The sequence below is a fragment of the Lutra lutra genome, chromosome 11, assembly GCF_902655055.1.
Source record: "Lutra lutra chromosome 11, mLutLut1.2, whole genome shotgun sequence".
In the NCBI taxonomy this organism is placed as follows: domain Eukaryota; kingdom Metazoa; phylum Chordata; class Mammalia; order Carnivora; family Mustelidae; genus Lutra; species Lutra lutra.
Genome location: NC_062288.1, coordinates 17,545,693 through 17,564,350, shown reverse-complemented (window position 1 = coordinate 17,564,350; position 18,658 = coordinate 17,545,693). Strand labels below are relative to the sequence as shown.

The following is an 18,658-nucleotide window of genomic DNA, read 5'->3' as shown; positions in this document are numbered from 1 at the left end:
TAAGTCTTCAAATCAAGTGGGGTTAATCCTTCAATTCTGTTCTCTTTTAAAACCTTTGTCTGAGCCTGGTGATGGGTATTAAAGAGGGCATGGATTGCATGGAGCAGTGGGTGTTAAATGCAAACAATGAATCATGGAAAACTACATAAAAACCTAATGATATACTGTATGATGACTAACAGAAAATTAAAAAAAAAAAAGCTCTATCTAGATCCTTTGCATTTCTATATGAATTTTCAAATCACTGTCAATTTCTAAATAAAAGCCTGCTGGGATTCAGATTATAAACACACTGAATTCATATAGATCACAGGGAGAATGGACATCTTAACAAACAATATTAAGTCTTCCTTTTCAGAGACAAGATTTATTAATTTATGTCTTTTTTCACCATTCACAAAGTTTTCTAGTTCTCTGTATGTCTTAGGAATCTTTTGTCAAATTCAACCTAAGTATTTCATATTTTTCATGCTATTATAAATGGTATTTTTGAATTTCAGTTTCCAATTGCTTGTTAACAGTAGAGCATATAGAAGTAAAACTAATTTTTGTATATTAATCTTGTATCCTGACATCTTGCTAAACTCCTTTATTAATTTAAATTTTTTGTAAACTTAAAACAGAGTATCACTATATTACCTATTAGAATGGTTAAAACTAACAAGACTGACTATTACAAGTGTGGGCATGTGGAGGAAGTAGAATTTTCATACACTACCGGTAGGAATGTAAAATTTTACAACTACTTTGAAAAACACCTTGGCAATTTCTTTAAAAGTTAAGCATACGTCTACCATATGATCTAGTCATTCCACTCCTATGTATTTACCAAAGAGAAAGGAAAGCATATGTCCACACAAAGACTTACATATGAACGCTCATAGCAGCTTGATTTGTTATAGCCAAAAACTAGAAACAACCCAAATATCCATCAACAGGTTAATGGATAAACCAACTGTGGGATATCTACTAGAATACTGCTCAGAAATAGAAAGGAATGAGTTACTGATACACAAAACAACATGGATAAATTTCCAAATTAACTGACTGGAAGAAGCCACAAAAACCAATACGAACTGTTTTATTTCATTTATATAAAATATTCTAGAGTGCCAACTAAATCTAGAGTGACAAAAAGATCAGCAAATGCCTGAGGAAGGCTTGCCAAATGCCATGAGGAAACTTTTGGGAGTGAGAGTCATGTTCATTACCTTGATACTGGTGATGTTTCACGTCAAAACTTACCAAACTATACACTTTCAGTAAGTGTAGTTATTTTGCATGTCATTTAGATCTCAATTTAAAAAAATAAAATAAATGTAAATATAAAATAATTGTCACCAGGTACCCGGAATATACTTTTTATATACTTTTTTTTAATATAATTCAAATACTGTAAAATCTGACATTTTAAGTGCACAGTTCAGCAGCTTTTCTGTATATTGATGAGGCTGTGCAACAATCACCACTATTTAATTCCAGAATATTTTCATCACCCCAAAGAGAAATTTGTAGCTGTTAGCACTCTACATTCCCTCCAGTCTTTCAAAATATATTTAATTTCTAGATGACAATGTATTTCATCAGGTCTCTGCAATTCAACCCTCAAGACCTTTCAAGTTTAAGAGATTATTTTAAGTTAATTTCAAGGGCCTGTGTAAACACTCTACTCTTCATCATTTTCTTCTTTCCAATGAGAATCAGAACTATACTGATAAAGACACGGATAATTTCAGAGATGTCCCAATCATAAAAAATCATTTTGTATATATGTGTAATTGTAACAGTGATTCCCAATTATTACTTTTGTTAAAATATTAATCCCCAAAGTAGAAACTTTATCTTCCTCTTGGCTTTCCTTATTATCAATGCCAGAGTTGGCTAAGACAGAACCACAGAAGTGAATGACAAAGAGATGATGTCTTTGCAAATTTTGAATGGTACATAATCTGAAAAGCTTTAAAAATTTAAGTTAACATAATCCACCTTGAGATAATTCCACCATGAACTACATTTTCTCAACAACTATTCATCATTTAATATTTTAAAAACTTTGGGTAAAGCCAATGCCTCACTGGAAGGATAATTTATACTCTACATTGAACCAACTCTGAACATTATGATTGATACTTGTGTCTGTTTTTTTTTTTTTTTAAAGAAGACATCACCATTTGCATTATAGCGTATGTTTTTTCTAGAAAAAAATGACAGTCATAATCAGAATCTAGCAATTTTTTTATTATGGAACAGTGTCAGTGATGAAAAATATACATAATAAACCTTGGAATAATTTGTGCCTGTTTTTAATGATTCTATTATCCTGCAGGTTATTTTGGGAGCAAAGAAATGAAATGTGATAAAGCAAAAAATAAAAGCTGATACTAGAATTTTTACACTCCTACATTTAGCACATACTGTGAAAAAAAAGACTCAAGCGTTACTCACTGATTAAAAATGAACTTTTTAACAGACTCTTAACTGTACAGAACAAACTAATGATTACCAGAGGAGAGGTGGGAAGGGGAATGGGTTAAATAGGTGATAGAGATTAAGGAGTGCGCTTGCTGTGATGAGCACCAGGTGATCTATGAAAGTGTTAAATCACTATATTATATACCTGAAACTAATAGAACACTGTATGTTAACTAGAATTTAAAAACTTAATTTTTTTATTTAAATAAATAAATATTAACTTTTTTACATAATATATTCCAAGCATACTAAATCACAAGTTAGATATATGTCCAATGATGTGCCTAAGCAATGTATTTGAGCATTAAAAATTGATATTGAAGTATCATTTATAAGGAGGCTATATTTCTTTAGGAAAAAAATATGGAATAAACATTTCAAACTGACTATGTAATTCAAATATCAAAGATAGAAAAATTCAAAAACATGTAATGCATATCTTTCTGATATTATTTTCAAAGCACACCACCAAGAGTAAGTAGATGCTTCATACCTGAATTGGATATCATCAAAGACCTCTGAACCTACAAAGGTACAGAATCACTAAACACATCTACTTCAGAAAAATTACTGGGTACCCAAAGAAAAGAAGAAAACCACAAAGCCTCATTAAAATGCAGGTGTTAGTTCTACACTATTCAAATTTTGCCTGAAATATGAACTATATCACCATGGACCTTGCAGCCTGTTAACAGTCAAAACCATTAGTGTTAAATCCTTAGATGTCAAGAGTCTGTTCTAAATGCTTGAAAGAAGAATGAACATATGAAGAAAGGAATTCAATAAATCTTCTAGGCATAATGTCAACATAGGATTTGTCACCTAAAAAAATAACATTTCTTCTACAGAAATGAAAATTAAGTTCACATGAAAACCTGTACCCAAATGTTCACAGTAGCTCTATGCATAATGACCAAAAACTAGAAACAACATAAATTTCCTTCAGTCCTTGAATCAATAAACTGTGGTACAACCACACAACCATATTCCACCAAACACCGAGTAACAAACAATGGTATAAATAAAAACTTGGATAAATCTCAGAACCATTATGCTAAACACAAAAAGCAGTCTCACAAGGTTACATACTTCATAATCCCATTTATGTGACGTTCTCCAAAAAATAAAACTAAACTGATGGAGAACCAATCAGTGGTTGCCAAAGTTAGGTGGGGAGGTGAGACTGTAGAGGGAGAGCAGGAGGGAATTTTTGGGGTGATGAAACTTATTCTATATCATGACTGCGCTACCAATTACATGAGTCTATGCTTGTGTTAAAACTCATAGACATGTATACCCAGAAAAAAACAGCCAATCTTATCACATGAGAATTTAAAAAATAAACTGCATTTCTAAGAAATCAACTAATTTTATACACCTGTTTTGAAAAGTGTGACAATGTTGTAGACAGGCAATTGTTAAATACATTTATTCAAAAATATTTGTTACTGGCGATAACAAAAGCCAACAAATCAAGTGACTGAAAAATCTGTAAAAGTGTATTAGCTTTTTAATCAAAAGAGGACTTACCAAGTTCATTAAGACTCTGAGCAGCTTTTGTTATCTCTCTACTTCCCCCTTGCAGTTGTCCTTGGAGTCTCTTAGTGAGATACAAGATGCGAATTATTCTCCGAAGCAAATCACAGGCAACCTGTGCAAATATCACAATGTTCAATAAGTGTAATCAATCATGAAGTTTTATTACTATTCTGATGTGAATCTGTCCATTCTTTCCAGATGTTACTCATTTATGTCTTTTTTATGTTTTCTACCCATCAGAAACCTAAACAAATCATAAAGCTTGGAAAGCATCATTTAACAAAAAACTCCAATCTATCCCAAAAGAAGAAATTTGGGGATTGAGGTGCTGTGCAACCTAGGTACTCCTTTCCTCAGTCCTAGACCAGTTTTCTTCTCTAGGCCAGTGGTTCTCAGTCTTCATATTAAATTCAAATGTGTAGGTTCAAAAGTTCTAAGCCAATGCCATAGCCTGATCAATTAAATCAGAATCTGTAGAAGTGGGAACTAAGCATCAGTATTTTTTTTTTTTTTAAATCTTCAGTGGTGCCAATGTACAAGCAAGGTTGACAGCTACTGTGTTGGTGCTGCCTACCTATTGCCTCTTATTGTTTCTAGTTCTGGTTTCTCTTTTCTAGGTCCACAGGGGAGCAGACTTAAAAGTTCTCCCGATTTCACTAGTCCTTAAAGAGTAAGTATCCCCTACTTGAATTTTCCTAATGGTTCTTTTATCACTGATAACAAGCTATGAAACAGTTATTAAAACAAAAAGAAACTACTATATGTATGTGTGTGTCTATGTATGTATATGTACGTGTGTGTGTGTGTGTGTGCATTTAACACTTCCTATTCTCTTTTCATCACCAGATCTAATACTGCATCTTTACCTAGCCAGAAGACTAAGACACAAAATGAAGACCCATGTATTTCAGGACACTATTATGGAAGCTGGATCCAGAGCAATTGCCTCAGGGAGAGACAGAAGAGGGGAGACTGATGGAATAATAGATATGTAGTGACCTTTAGCATCAGGAGTGATAACAAAGAGAGACAGTCTATGCTGCTCATTACCACCATCTTTGTGGCCCTGAAGCTGGTTGAGAAGAACATCTCCCATCTAAGGAGGAAAATCATAACTGGAGGCAGTAAGAATTAAAAGCACCAGGAAGAGTTAAGACCATCTATAAACACTTTTTTTTCTGAATGAAACACACATACACATCCAGACCCAGAACCACACATGCACCCACATAACATACAGAGACACAAAACATAAAATTTGTTCAAAAATACAATGTTTACAAACATATATAAGACAAAGGCGACCAGTTACTAAACAGGCTTCCCTGAATGTTTTCCTGAGTAACTATAGTCTAAAAGCACTTACAATGATAAAAAATGCCAACTAAGAATCTGTCCCTGAGAATTGGAAGATTTGGGCATCTTTATCTTTTAATTAAATTTTATTTATTTTCTGAATAAGTAATATAAGCACAATTCAAGATTCAAAAGAAAAAAAAGTCACCCTCATATCTCTACGTCACAAATATGCACTTACCAAAAACAGTCACTGTTATCAGTTTCTTGCTTGTCAGGACACCGTTTTTAAACGAACCATTTGGAATGCAGAATCCCTAGTAATCATTCCTCTGGGATTCTAAATACATCATGAGGAGAAATACCAGATCTTACTTTAGTCTAATCACCTAGAATTGTGCTTCTAGAATTCCCCAGTATATACCCAATAAAGGATATGCCCTCAAAAATGAAATCTTTGAGCTTATTTCTAATGCTTTTATTTTTAACCACACTTAATCTGTCAGCAAGTCTTATCAACTATTCTTCTGTTGCGTAACACAACAGTTACATTATCTCTGGTCCTACAAGCATCACCTAATCCAAATCTTTACCACCTTCACCCTCACAATGTGGTGTACCAGCTAGCTTTCCAATCTCTTCCTGAAATCCACCCTGCTAGATTTATCTTCCTAGAAACACAGTTGCCAGCACTCCAACCCCCATTTTAATAAACTTCAGCAGCTCTCTGCTGACAGATCATGTTGAATCTCTCACAACAGCATTTAATGAAATGCTCAGTCAAAAAGTCTTAGATAATCTATAAGGCATCATTTACCACCATTTCCTGATAGAGTGGCCTCCACTCTGGTCAATTTCCCTTCCTTAATTTTTATTTCAGACTTTTATAACCGAATATAATACAAACATTATTCAGCACTAAAAAGAAATGAGATATCAAGCCCGGAAAAGGCATAGAGGAACCTTAAATGCATGTTACTAAGTGAAAGAAGTTAATCTGAAAAGGTTGTATATTGTATGGTTCCAAGTATCTAACATTTCTGGAAAAGCCAAAACTACGAAGAAAGGAAAAAGATAGTGGCTGCCAAAGTTTAGAGGAATGAATAGGCAGAGTACAAAGGATTTTTAAAATACTCTGTATAACACTATAATGATGGACACAGGTCACCATACGTTCATCCCAAACCACTGAATGTACACCAAGAGTAACCCTGATGTAAACTATGGACTTCGGGAGATAGTGATGTGTCGATGTAAGTTCATCAAGTGTAACACATGTACCCTTCTGAGGGGTTGGGGGAGATGGTGATTAAGGGGAAGGCCATGCATGGGTGGGGACAGGGGATATAAGAGACGCCTCCATCTTCCTCTTATTTTCGCTGTGAACCAAAAACTGCTCTTAAAAATAGTCTTAGAAATAGATACAGATATTACAAACACAGAAAACCACACGCAAAAATTATAGCTAACTGAACTTGGAACCACCATGTAGATCGGAAGACAGAACCATGTCAGTGACTACAGAAGCTCTCCATGTATGTACCCTATCCTAGCTCTCCCATCCCAACCAAGAAACACCACTACTCTGGTTTTTGTGGTAATCACTTCCTTACTTTTATTTATGGTTTTATTACTGAAATGTATGTACCCAACTGCTATAGTTTAAATTTGCCTTTTTTTTAAATCCATATAGGTTCCCTTATCATCTCTTACTTTTTCTTTGCAATCTGCTAAGTATACTGGACCATCTGTCCTATACACTTTCCCACAGACTGGGTTTCACGGAGTTCATTCCAACAGTACAGCTGAACATGTTCCTCTGTCTTGCATGTTTCCTATATGTTGGCAGTTGGACATACACAGACTTGCCAGACTCAGGCTTAATATTTTGGGTATTTTCCTCAGGTACCGGTGCATGTGCAGCACATGCATGGTTTTCTCTCTTTCTGTGTCATTAGCAGTCACTGATAGTCAATGTCAAAATCCATTAAAATACAGAGATTACTCTAATTCTATCATTTTGTCTTTATTTGCTAGCATATAAAATTTCCCCATAAAAAAAAAACTTTACCTTACCTACTATTTGTTTACCTGGTGGTACTGTTCATATAGAAAAGTAAAAATAAATATTTGATTCCTTCCCTTGCTTCATCAGATTTCAAAATTAAAGACTGCTTTCCTGATATCTACAAAAGATGAACAATTAGTGGGTTTTGTTTTGTTTGGGATGTCAGTATGAGCTCAGAGACTTAAACATAATAAATAAAGGATGCCGGGCGCCTGGGTGGCTCAGTGGGTTAAGCCGCTGCCTTCGGCTCAGGTCATGATCTCACGGTCCTGGGATTGAGTCCCGCATTGGGTTCTCTGCTCAGCAGGGAGCCTGCTTCCCTCTCTCTCTCTGCCTGCTTCTCTGTCTACTTGTGATCTCTCTCTCTGTCAAATAAATAAATAAAATCTTTAAATAAATAAATAAATAAATAAATAAATAAAGGATGCCACACAACTGTAGCTCTTATCCTTGCAGATGCTGACCTTATCCCTTTGTGGCCAGTGGGAGACTCTGAGGGTGATCAATTGTACCAAATGACCGAGAAAGAGGTCTCCCACGACCTGGGACTTCCAGTGCTAAAACTGGGATTGTTGGTCACCCAAAGACTCTTCAAGTTGGCTCCTCAATCCTTTTGTCTTGACTTGTCTTATAGTGGCTAATAGGCTCCTTGATATACAGTATAAAAATACTCCAGGATCATTTTATACATTTCATGCCCCACACCTGGAATCAAAGGTTTATCAAAGAAGCCCTAGTTTCTTTTAGATGTCAGGAGCATTTCAAGAACACATTCTGGGAACTAGGTTTGCTCATTTCTGTGACTTTTCAGCAGACATAGCTAGGAAATGTCAGAATCAAATTATCACATAAATATTCATTTGCTTTATTCCATAATATACATAAAAGATTCTCAGATTCATATTATACATATACATATGTATAAGAATATATGCATATGTGATGTATATATCAAGATAAAATTAAAATACCTCATGAGTTCATACTGATATTTCCAATTAAAAATCAGGAGTACAGGGTGTTTACTTATTCTAACTTACAACTGTACTTTATTTCTTCTGCAGAGACCTCTGGCTCAGACATGAGAAATAACAGAATTAGAAAAATTTTAAATTATCCATTTGCTTTGCTGCACAACACACAGAAAACATTATCTCAATACAAAACCCACACTACAAACACAAATATGACAGCTGAAGATAGTTTTTAAAACATTGTTTTGCACATGCTCTCCATACATTTCTTTTAGAGTTGAGTTTTACTTGTCAAAACATACAGCCATTACATATTATACTTCCCTTTATATCCTTCATTTAATCTCAGCTCTATGCTTAACACCAGTCTTACTTTGGTGTTTTTCTAGTCATTCTCGAGTGCGCTATCAGATTCCCAAGGAAAGATTCACAGGAGCAATCATCCCTGCATTCTTGTTTGTGGATGGCAGTCTCTATACTTGAACATCACTTTGGAAAGTCTACCAATTACCTATTGTTGCAGGAAAAAAAAAAACAACCCAAAACTTAGTGGTTGAACATGATTTGCTAGGTCTCACACTTCCATGGGGAATTTTGGCAGGGTTCAAATGCCCCACGTGTTGTCACTCTGCTGCACCTGGCTAACAAGAAAGCTGGTCTGGACAATATCAGAAGGCTTCACTCCAGTATCTGGTGCCTCAGTGCTTCTGCACCAATCATCTCCATGTGGTTAGCTGGGCTTCCTCACAGCATGGTGGTCTTAAGGCAGGTGGACTGCTTACACAGACTGTGGCTTTCCCAAAGCAGAGCAAAAGTGGCGATGCCCCCTGCAGGCAAGGCCCAGAATAGCACAAGATCACTTCCACAACACAGGTTCTTTGGTTTTGCTAAGGTAGTTGCTCTCTGTTTTTACAGCATTTGGGGACACTGGCATTTTAAGTTGCTACTATCTTTTTCCTTCCTTCCTTCCTTCCTGGCACATTCACTTGTTTGCTGGATAATTATACAGCTAACAAAATAAGGCATCATTCCAATTCTATCTATAATAAAATAGATAAAATCAACACCACATTAACTGAAAACTGAAAGGGATCCTATTAAACTATATGGTAAAAACCACGTTCCTATAAAACATCAACATATAGAAAAGAGAAAATGTTTTAAGGACGATTCCTTCCTTCCTTATTCAAAATTTTCTCAAACTTTCTTACTTATATGATTTCAAAGTTAAAAAATTACATTAAAAACTTTCCAGTAAAAAGCTAATATATGTGTAGGACTTTAAAAAAAAGGAAAATGATAAAAAGTTAAAAAAATAATTTGAAAAGATAAAAATGTTATATAATAGGTATGGGATTATATCTCAACAAAGCTATTACACTGGAAGTTAAAAAACTCATTTTCTTATATAATTTTAAAGTTAAAAAAATTTAAATACTCTCTGTAAGAGATAATAAGCTCTTCAAAATTTCTTTCTGAAAAACTCTAAGGCAGTTCATAAGCAAACAATGTTACTAAAATGAGCTCAGATAGATGATTCTTGGGGTGATAATTAAATTCAACTCATGTATTCATGTATATAGATGAAGTCAGAAGCCTCTGCTTGGAGAAAGAAAAGGCTTCTGGAAAGAGAGTGAAATGGGGATAAAAAGCAAAAAGAATTAAATGTAAAAGTACTTTCTTCTAATTGAAAGAACAATCAGTGATTTTATGTTCAAGGCAAAAACTTCGTAGCTCTTTCTTTCTTGCTTTCTTGTACCACATGCATTTAAATGAATTAGGAGCTCAAAGAATAAAAAGATTAAACAGGAACATTAAAGTTTCCCCAATGTTCAAAACAGATATGACTAAACAAAGTGAACAGCATAAAAATGGTTAAAACATAATAAGCTTTGGAAGGGGCCCTAGACTTCAAAATAGTTTTAAAGGCAGCACATTTCTAAGATGAATTTCCTTCCTAAAGTAAGCCTGCATAGGAGTCAATCCAAGAAAAATTTAAATACTGGAAATAAACATACCAAAATGTCCATAGGCATATTTCTTTCTCTTTATTTTCCCCTCATCTCTTTCTTCCATTATAATAATTTGGCCACAGTTATTCAACTTAGTTGTTCCTCTAGTATAATATTCTTTAAAATAAGGGTGTAGAAAATCAGCACAAATATTTAATAACAATAATAAAAGTAAAAAGTGTTTATTTAAACACAAACAATCCTGACTTCTCATGCTTGTGTAACCATAAAAAATAAAAACATTCATAAAAGAAAAGATCACCGCTTCACAAAATTTTAGAGCTGGAAGGGAATTCACCGATTCACTCCAAACTTTCATTGTAAAAAAAATATACCACCACCACCGCCACCACAAAAATGGTAATTTGGTGTGGTGAAGGATGACTTAACTAACCTTATTGTGGTAATCATCTCACAATATATACAGATATCAAATCATCATGTTATACATTTTAAGCTTATACAATGTTATACATCAGTTATATCTCAATAAAGCAGGGGAGGGGAAGATACTCAAGTTCCTTCACTACCATGCAGCTAGAGTGATGAGGAATAGCAGTCAGGCCTCAGAAATCTTAGACCAGTGTACTTCATGGGTACTTACAAAACTGGACTTGTTTCTCCTTTTTTTTTTTTTTAAACCTAGAACAAGCTTCTAGGAAACAGATTTATATGGTCTACCTTTTGTATATATTCCACAGAATCAAAAGCAAAGAATAGTAAACTTAGAGAAAGAATTATCATTTCATAGTCAAAATGCTGCTGCACACTGGCTTTATGAACTCAAGCAAATAACTTTCAGAATCTAGGGTTACTTATCCATAAAATGATGAGATATGCAACTTCTAAACATTATTATAAAAGTCAAATGATTCAGAATACTTGAAATTTTCATTCATTATAAAGTCCTGCATAAACATTAAATTTCCCTTATTGCTAATAATTAGCTAAGAGGCAAAAATAAACAGGTTCTTAAAATTACTGTCAGAGGAGTATATTGAACAAAGGGGAAAAAAAGAAATGCATGATTCTGACAGGCTTAAGATCTGGAGCTGAAAGCAAAGAAGTGAATAAAATTAAAATTTTAGTTGAAAAATCAAATTTTAATTTGCTATCTAAAATTAAACATAAATCTACCATCCTTGCATGTTAGTTTATTCTTTCATAAGAAAAAAAAATTCCCCTGAACATAATACCATGATTTTGAGTACAAAATGAGAATGTTATCCTAAAAAAGCAGTATCTAAGTCCCAACTTAACTATGAGGAGGTATTGTTTTAATGTGGATTTCAGCATAAAAGTAAGACATTAACTCGCAAGAGAGAACTTTTACAATGTTCTGGGCACTTGTAGTACCCATACTCCTCAGCAAAGTAGCTTGGGCAGGTCCTTCCACATGGTTCACCAAACTTCAGGTCATAGAGGACCCTGAGGCCTTAGCCACAACTCATTAGATTGGGGAACAGTGCTAGGTCAAAGGAAACCGTACCAAGTCTGTCACCAGTGGCCTATGACATTGTCTTGCATAAGAACTGCCCAAAACTGTTACTGGCAGGGAAGTGGCAATAAGCACTTAAGAAGCACATAAGAAACCTTGAAACAAAAGCAGCGAGAGTGAGAAGAAACAATAAGCAAGTGAAAAGGAGCATGAGAGTTTACCCACTGTGGCAGAAAGAAAAAGCTGCAGATAGAGATGCAAACACACAGAGCCTGAGTCACAGAGAAGCGTGAATGTTGGTATGCTATTACAGGCCAAGCAATGTCTTACTGTGCACGCGTGTCGCACTGTTTCAGAATTCCTCTTTGGCTGTTAGGACAGGTTCCCATGTATCCTCACTGCTTCACATGCTCTTAAAGTAGCTATCCCTGAAATAACCTGAAAGTATCTCTTCTCTATCTGAAAAAGACTAAGACATCCACACTCTTTCTCACATGCTGTATTTCTCAAGTTGTTATAGGAGGGATGTGTAAATACATTAAAAAAAATTTTTTAGAAGGAAAAAAATGAAACCAGATGGGATCAGGAGGGAGACAAAACATAAGAGACTCTTAATCTCACAAAACAAACTGAGGGTTGCGGCAGGGGGAGGGTAGGGAAAGGGTGGTTGGGTTATGGACATTGGGGAAAGTATGTGCTATGGTGAGTTCTGTGAAGTGTGTAAGCCTGATGATTCACAGACCTATACCCCTGGGGCTAATAATACATTATATGTTAATTTAAAAAATTAAAAAAAAATTTTAGTATACCATGTATGTTTTGTTCAGAAACATGTATTACATATTTAGAAAGAATATTAAAACTGGGGCACAGATTAAGGAAAAGATCATTTTATTCATTTCTTAAACATTTAACTATCTGGTATATAATGCTATGCTAAGGCTAGAGATTCAAATATTAACAATATATGATCACAGCCCTTAAGTACCTCAGTCTTATAAGAGCATAAAGAAGGTAAAAACTATGCAGAAAGTACTATAATGGAAGTATCTACAGTACTCTAAAGGAACCAAAAAAATGAAAAAGAAATATTCTGCTTTGCCAGAAGGAAGGGCAGGAGAGGCCCTCACAAAAGAATTGACAGATCAGTTAGAGTCTGTTGAATGACAAGAACATTCTGAGTTAGACAAAAAAAGAAAATGTGCAAAGAAAATGTGAGAATTTCTAGCAAAAGGCAAAGTTGATAAAGGCAAGCAGAAGCCATATCATGAAGGGGCTTACATGCCATAGTGAGGACCTGACCCTTCATTCTCTTTCTTGTTAAGAAACTGAATACTTTTAAGTATTTTTTAATTAATTTAATTTAAATATTTTTTAATATTTAATTTAATTTAATTAATTTAATTAATTAAAAATAGACCTTCCCTATGACCCTGCAATTGCACTACTGGGTATTTACCCCAAAGATACAGATGTAGTGAAAAGAAGGGTCATCTGTACCCCAATGTTTATAACAGCAATGACCACGGTCACCAAACTGTGGAAAGAACCAAGATGCCCTTCAACGGACAAATGGATAAGGAAGATGTGGTCCATATACACTATGGAGTATTATGCCTCCATCAGAAAGGATGAATACCCAACTTTTGTAGCAACATGGACGGGACTGGAAGAGATTATGCTGAGTGAAATAAGTCAAGCAGAGAGAGTCAATTATCATATGGTTTCACTTATTTGTGGAGCATAACAAATAACATGGAGGACATGGGGAGATGGAGAGGAGAAGGGAGTTGAGGGAAATTCAAAGGGGAGGTGAACCATGAGAGACTATGGACTCTGAAAAAACAACCTGAGGGTCTTGAAGAGGCGGGGGGGGGGGGCGGGTGGGAGGTTGGGGGAACAAGGTGGTGGGTATTAGGGAGGGCACGTATTGTATGCAGCACTGGGTGTGGTGCAAAACAATGAATACTCTCATGCTGAAAAGAAATTAAAAAAAAATTATGGAACAAGTAACTTCATTGTTTCTTAACAACTTCATTGTTTCTTAAAAAAACCACACACACACAAAAATATAAAACAAATTAAAAATTAATTATTATAAATAATTTATAAATTATTATAAATTTTATTATTTTATAAGTTAAAATTTATTTATTATTTTATAATAAGTAAAAATTTTATTATAAATTTATAATAATTTATAAATTATATTATAATAATAATATTATTATAATTATATTATAATAATTTATAAATTATTATAAATTTATAATAATTTATAAATTATTATAAATTAATAATAATTTATAAATTATTATAAATTAAATTAAATTAAAAATTAATTTAATTAAAATTAAATTTAATTAAATTAAGAATTTAATTTGATTTAAATATTTTTTAAGTATTAAGTATTTGTTTTATAAAAAAGATAAGACATGTGAGTCTTCTATTTTCAGTATGGCACTAGATTGTTAGCTTACCACGGAAAACAACTAAAAATGTTGTAGGACATGTAAAAATGTCTGAAAAGCATCAAAGAAGTGATAAAACATATAGAAATACCAAACTAAAAGTGAAGTACAGGAGAATCCAGAGAGAGAAGAAGCAAATCCACTTGAAATCTGAGAATACTGGCTAATCTTGGAAAACTACAACCTACATCGTAACAGCCAAGATCAGAGGCCAAATGGAGCAGATAGTTAAAACCGATTAAATTTAATGTTGTTCTTAGACTGATAGTGATTTCTGATGCCACGCAGAAACAAAACCAATCTTCTCTTAAGGACTCAGATATTCTAAAAAATAACTTTTCAAAAAAAAAAAATGTCCAGCACACAGCAAAAGATAATCAGGTACCCAAAGAAATTGAACTCCATTAGACAAAACAGGCCAAACATACTACAAAAAGAAACATACCTACAAACACAACAAACACTGTACCTTCCAGAGTCAGATAACAGAAAACCTCTGCAGAATATATACAAAGAGGTAAAAGTCAGAACACAAGAAACAGGACAGGTCATACAGCATTTCAGGAAAATAAAAATCGAACTTTTAAAAATAAAATAAACATTACCAGAATTTAGTAAAATAATAATAGACTAGTTTAATCACAGGCTGTAATTGGCTAAATAAAGAATGAAATGAAAATACAATCAGGAAAAAGTCCAGGAAAGACAAAAAACCACATAGATCAAGGAAACGTGAGTAAATGGCTTGGATGACAAAGAAAGTTGAGCATACATTTATTAGATTCTAAAGACAAAGGAGAGAGACAATGATGTATATTTGAAGAAATTATGGTTTACAAATGATGAAAGAGATAAACTCGCAGATGGAAAAAGAAAAACTAATTATACTTGAGATGAATAAAAAGGAACCACATTCTGAAACTGAAGGGAATCAAAAAGAAGAGAAAATCCTAAAAGAAGCCAGAAGAAAACTACAGATTACCTTAAAAAAAATCCAGGTCAGAATCAAAGCTTTTCAACAACTAAAACAGAAGGCAGAAGAACATAATGGAATGATATATTCCAAGTGCAGAAAATAATAAACAATAAAGGAAGGAAGGAAGGAAATAGGTCAAAAACCAACTTTTAAAAATGAGCAAAAATCTGAATAAGAGAAGATATACAAACGGCTAATAGACACTATAATTAACAGTCTATTTCTTGGTTTGGCTCTCCTTTTCCCTTTGCTCTTTTGTTTTGTTTCTGGAATTCCACATATGAATGAAATCATATGCTATTTGTTTTTCTCTGATTAACTTCACTTAGCATCATATCTTCTAGATCCATCTATGTTGTTGCAAATGGTAAGAGCTCATTCTTTTTGTGGCTGAATAACATTCCATTGAGTTATATATACCACATCTTCTTTGCCCATTCATCGATTGACAGACACTTGGGTTGCTCCCATATCCTGGCTATTGTAAATAATGCTGCTATAAATATAGGGGTGCAGGTATCCCTCTGAATTAGTGTTTTTGTATTCTTTGGGTTAATACCCAGTAATGCGACTGCTGGACAATAGGGTTAATTCTACTTTTAACTTCATGAGGAACGTACATACTGTTTTCCACAGTGGCAGCACCAGTTTGCATTCCCACCAGCAATGATGGTTACCAGAGGGGAGGTAAAGTGGAGGGTGGGTTAGACAGATGATGGGAATTAAGGAGTATACTTATTTTGATGAGTACCTAGTGATAACACGGAATTGTTGAATCACTGTATTGTACACCTGAAACTAGTAACACCGTAAAAAAAAAAAAAAAAGATTTTTTAAAATGGCCAATAGGTACAATAAAACATGCTCAAATCTTTAGTCATTACAGAAATTCAAATTAAAACAACCATGAAAGGGGTGCCCGGGTGGCTCAGTTGGTTAAGACTCTGCCTTCAACTCAGGTCATGATCCCAGGGTCCTGGGATTGAGCCCTGCACTGGGCTCCCTGCTTAGCGGGAAGTCTGCTTCACCTTCTCTTTCTGCTTCTCCCCCCGCCCCCCACCTGCTCATGCTCTTTCTTTCTCTCTCTCAAATGAATAAAATCTTTAAAAAATAAATTTTAAAAATTAAAAAGAAAATAAAACAACCCAGAGGTACTACTTCTTAGCCAATAAGAAGGCTATATTAAGGGGCACCTGGGAGGCTCAGCGGGTCAAAGCCTCTGCCTTTGACTCAGGTCATGATCTCAGGGTCCTGGGATTGAGCCCTGCATCGGGCTCTCTGCTCAGCGGGGAGCCTGCTTCCCTTCCTCTCTCTCTGCTTGCCTCTCTGCCTACTTGTGATCTCTGTCAAATAAATAAATAAAATCTTTAAAACAAAAAAAGAAGGCTATACTAAAAAGAAGAGAGGTGTTATAAGAAATAAAGAAACTAACTTTCATACATTGCTGATAGGAATGGAAAATGGTACAGCTGCTTTGGAAAACAGTCTGGCATTCCCCAAAGTTTCTTTTTTCCAGAGATTGATAAATAATTAACATATAACACTGTCTAAGTTTAAGGTTGTATGCATATTAATTTGATACATCAAAATAATAAACAAGTAGCATACAACCTTGCGTATCCTCCAGTAAACACCCAAGATAATTGAAAACAATACGTCCACACAAAAACTTAGACAAAAATGTTCATAACAGTTCCTACTCATCATAGAAAGTAGAAATAACCCAAATGTCCATCAAGTGATGGGAAAACAAACTGGATGGATAAACAAAAATGTGGTATATCCATACAATATTATTTATTCTTAAAAAGAAATGAAGTATTGAAACATACTACAAGGATGAACCTTGAAAGCATTATGCCAAGTGAAAGAAGCCAGAAAAAAAAAATACCACATAATGTATGATCCATTTATTTGAAATGTCCAGGATAGGCAATGCCACCGGAACAAACAGCAGATTAGAGAGGGGAATGGGTAAAGGGGAGTAACTACTAGTGGGCATAAAGTTTCTTTTTGGGGTAATGAAAATGTTTTGACATTAGATGTGCCAGTTGCGCAACCTTGTGAAAATAGTAAAAACCACTCACTTTATACTTAAAATACACTTTAAAGTGGTGAATTTTGTAGCATGTGACTTACAACTCCATTTTTAAAACTGAGAGCAAATTTTACTTCTAACATGACGGAATGATAGGCTGGATTTACACTCCCATCTTCTTCTTCTTTTTTTTTTTTTTGAGATTAAACTCTTTTTTTCCCCTTCATTTTATTTTATTTTATTTCTTTTCAGTATTCCAGAATTCATTGCATGGAGCACTGGGTGTGGTGCATAAATACACTCCCATCTTAAACAACTAGAAAACTGCACAAAGTACATGAAATCATTTTCAGACACTCAACAACAGATAGCACAGGACTGTGATCCCTGGAAGAAAGAAAAGGAAGAAAATGAACTTGGAGCACCTGACTAGCTCAGTCAGTGCAGCATGCAACTCTTGAGCTTAGGGTTGTGGGTGAGAGTCCCATGTTGGGTGTTGAGATTACTTAAAAATAAAATCTTTAAAAAAAGAAAAGCAAGAAAATGAACTTAACTATCCTAGTATACTGCTAGGAGACTATTTCCAGGTGCCAGCAAAGGGAAAGGGGAGGGAAATAGAACATGACAGTCTCTCCACAGTGAGGAAAGAGAGATCAGACTTCAGAACAACCAAAAAAAGCTAGTTTATGGACACAGAACTGGACAGAAAGTAACCAATCTGTACATGTGTAAGAGAAAATGCAGGGAAAGAATTACTGAAACAAATCACAAAGCTCACAGTATAAAGACCTAGCAATAAACATTTAGGACTAAACTATAAATTAGCCCTAAACCAAAGTCTGCTCTGGACCTGCACGAACAAAGAATTAAAACCAGTCCTCATTTACAGGCATATGAGTAAGTAAAAACATAAAGCCCGTAACAAGAAGAAAGGTCAATCCACAAAACAGACCTAGAAATAATGAAGACTGGAATACTAAGATATCCATTATAAATATATTCTATGTGTTCAAGAAGTATATTATAGAAAGGAAAGACACAAAAAGATAAAATATTAGGGATGAAAAATGCATTATGTAAAAATCAAAAACATACAGGATGGAAGTAACAGCATATAAGACCCTTAACAAAAATAGGTCAGTAAACTTAGAAATATTTCAGGTATATTACAGACCAAAACATATGACATAGGACAATACAGAATATCTTCATGAGCTCAGGGTAGAGAAAGTTCTCTTAAACAAGACAAAAAAACAAAAAACAAAACACCAACCCTAACAGAAAAAATGGCAAATTTCACTTCTGTCCATCTAGATATTATAAAGAAAGAGAAAAAACAAGCACAAAGGGATATTTGAAACTCACGATAGAGGA

General features: G+C 34.3%; 1 protein-coding gene across 1 annotated transcript in view; it reads right to left on the bottom strand.

Moving 5' to 3' along the window:
* COG5 (component of oligomeric golgi complex 5) overlaps positions 1-18,658 on the bottom strand; it is a 282,131-nt gene that overhangs the window by 236,596 nt on the left and 26,877 nt on the right. Inside the window, exon 6 of the mRNA XM_047694095.1 lies at positions 4,003-4,123. Within this exon, the coding sequence (XP_047550051.1) occupies positions 4,003-4,123 (121 nt within the window). The remainder of the gene's footprint in view (positions 1-4,002; positions 4,124-18,658) is intronic.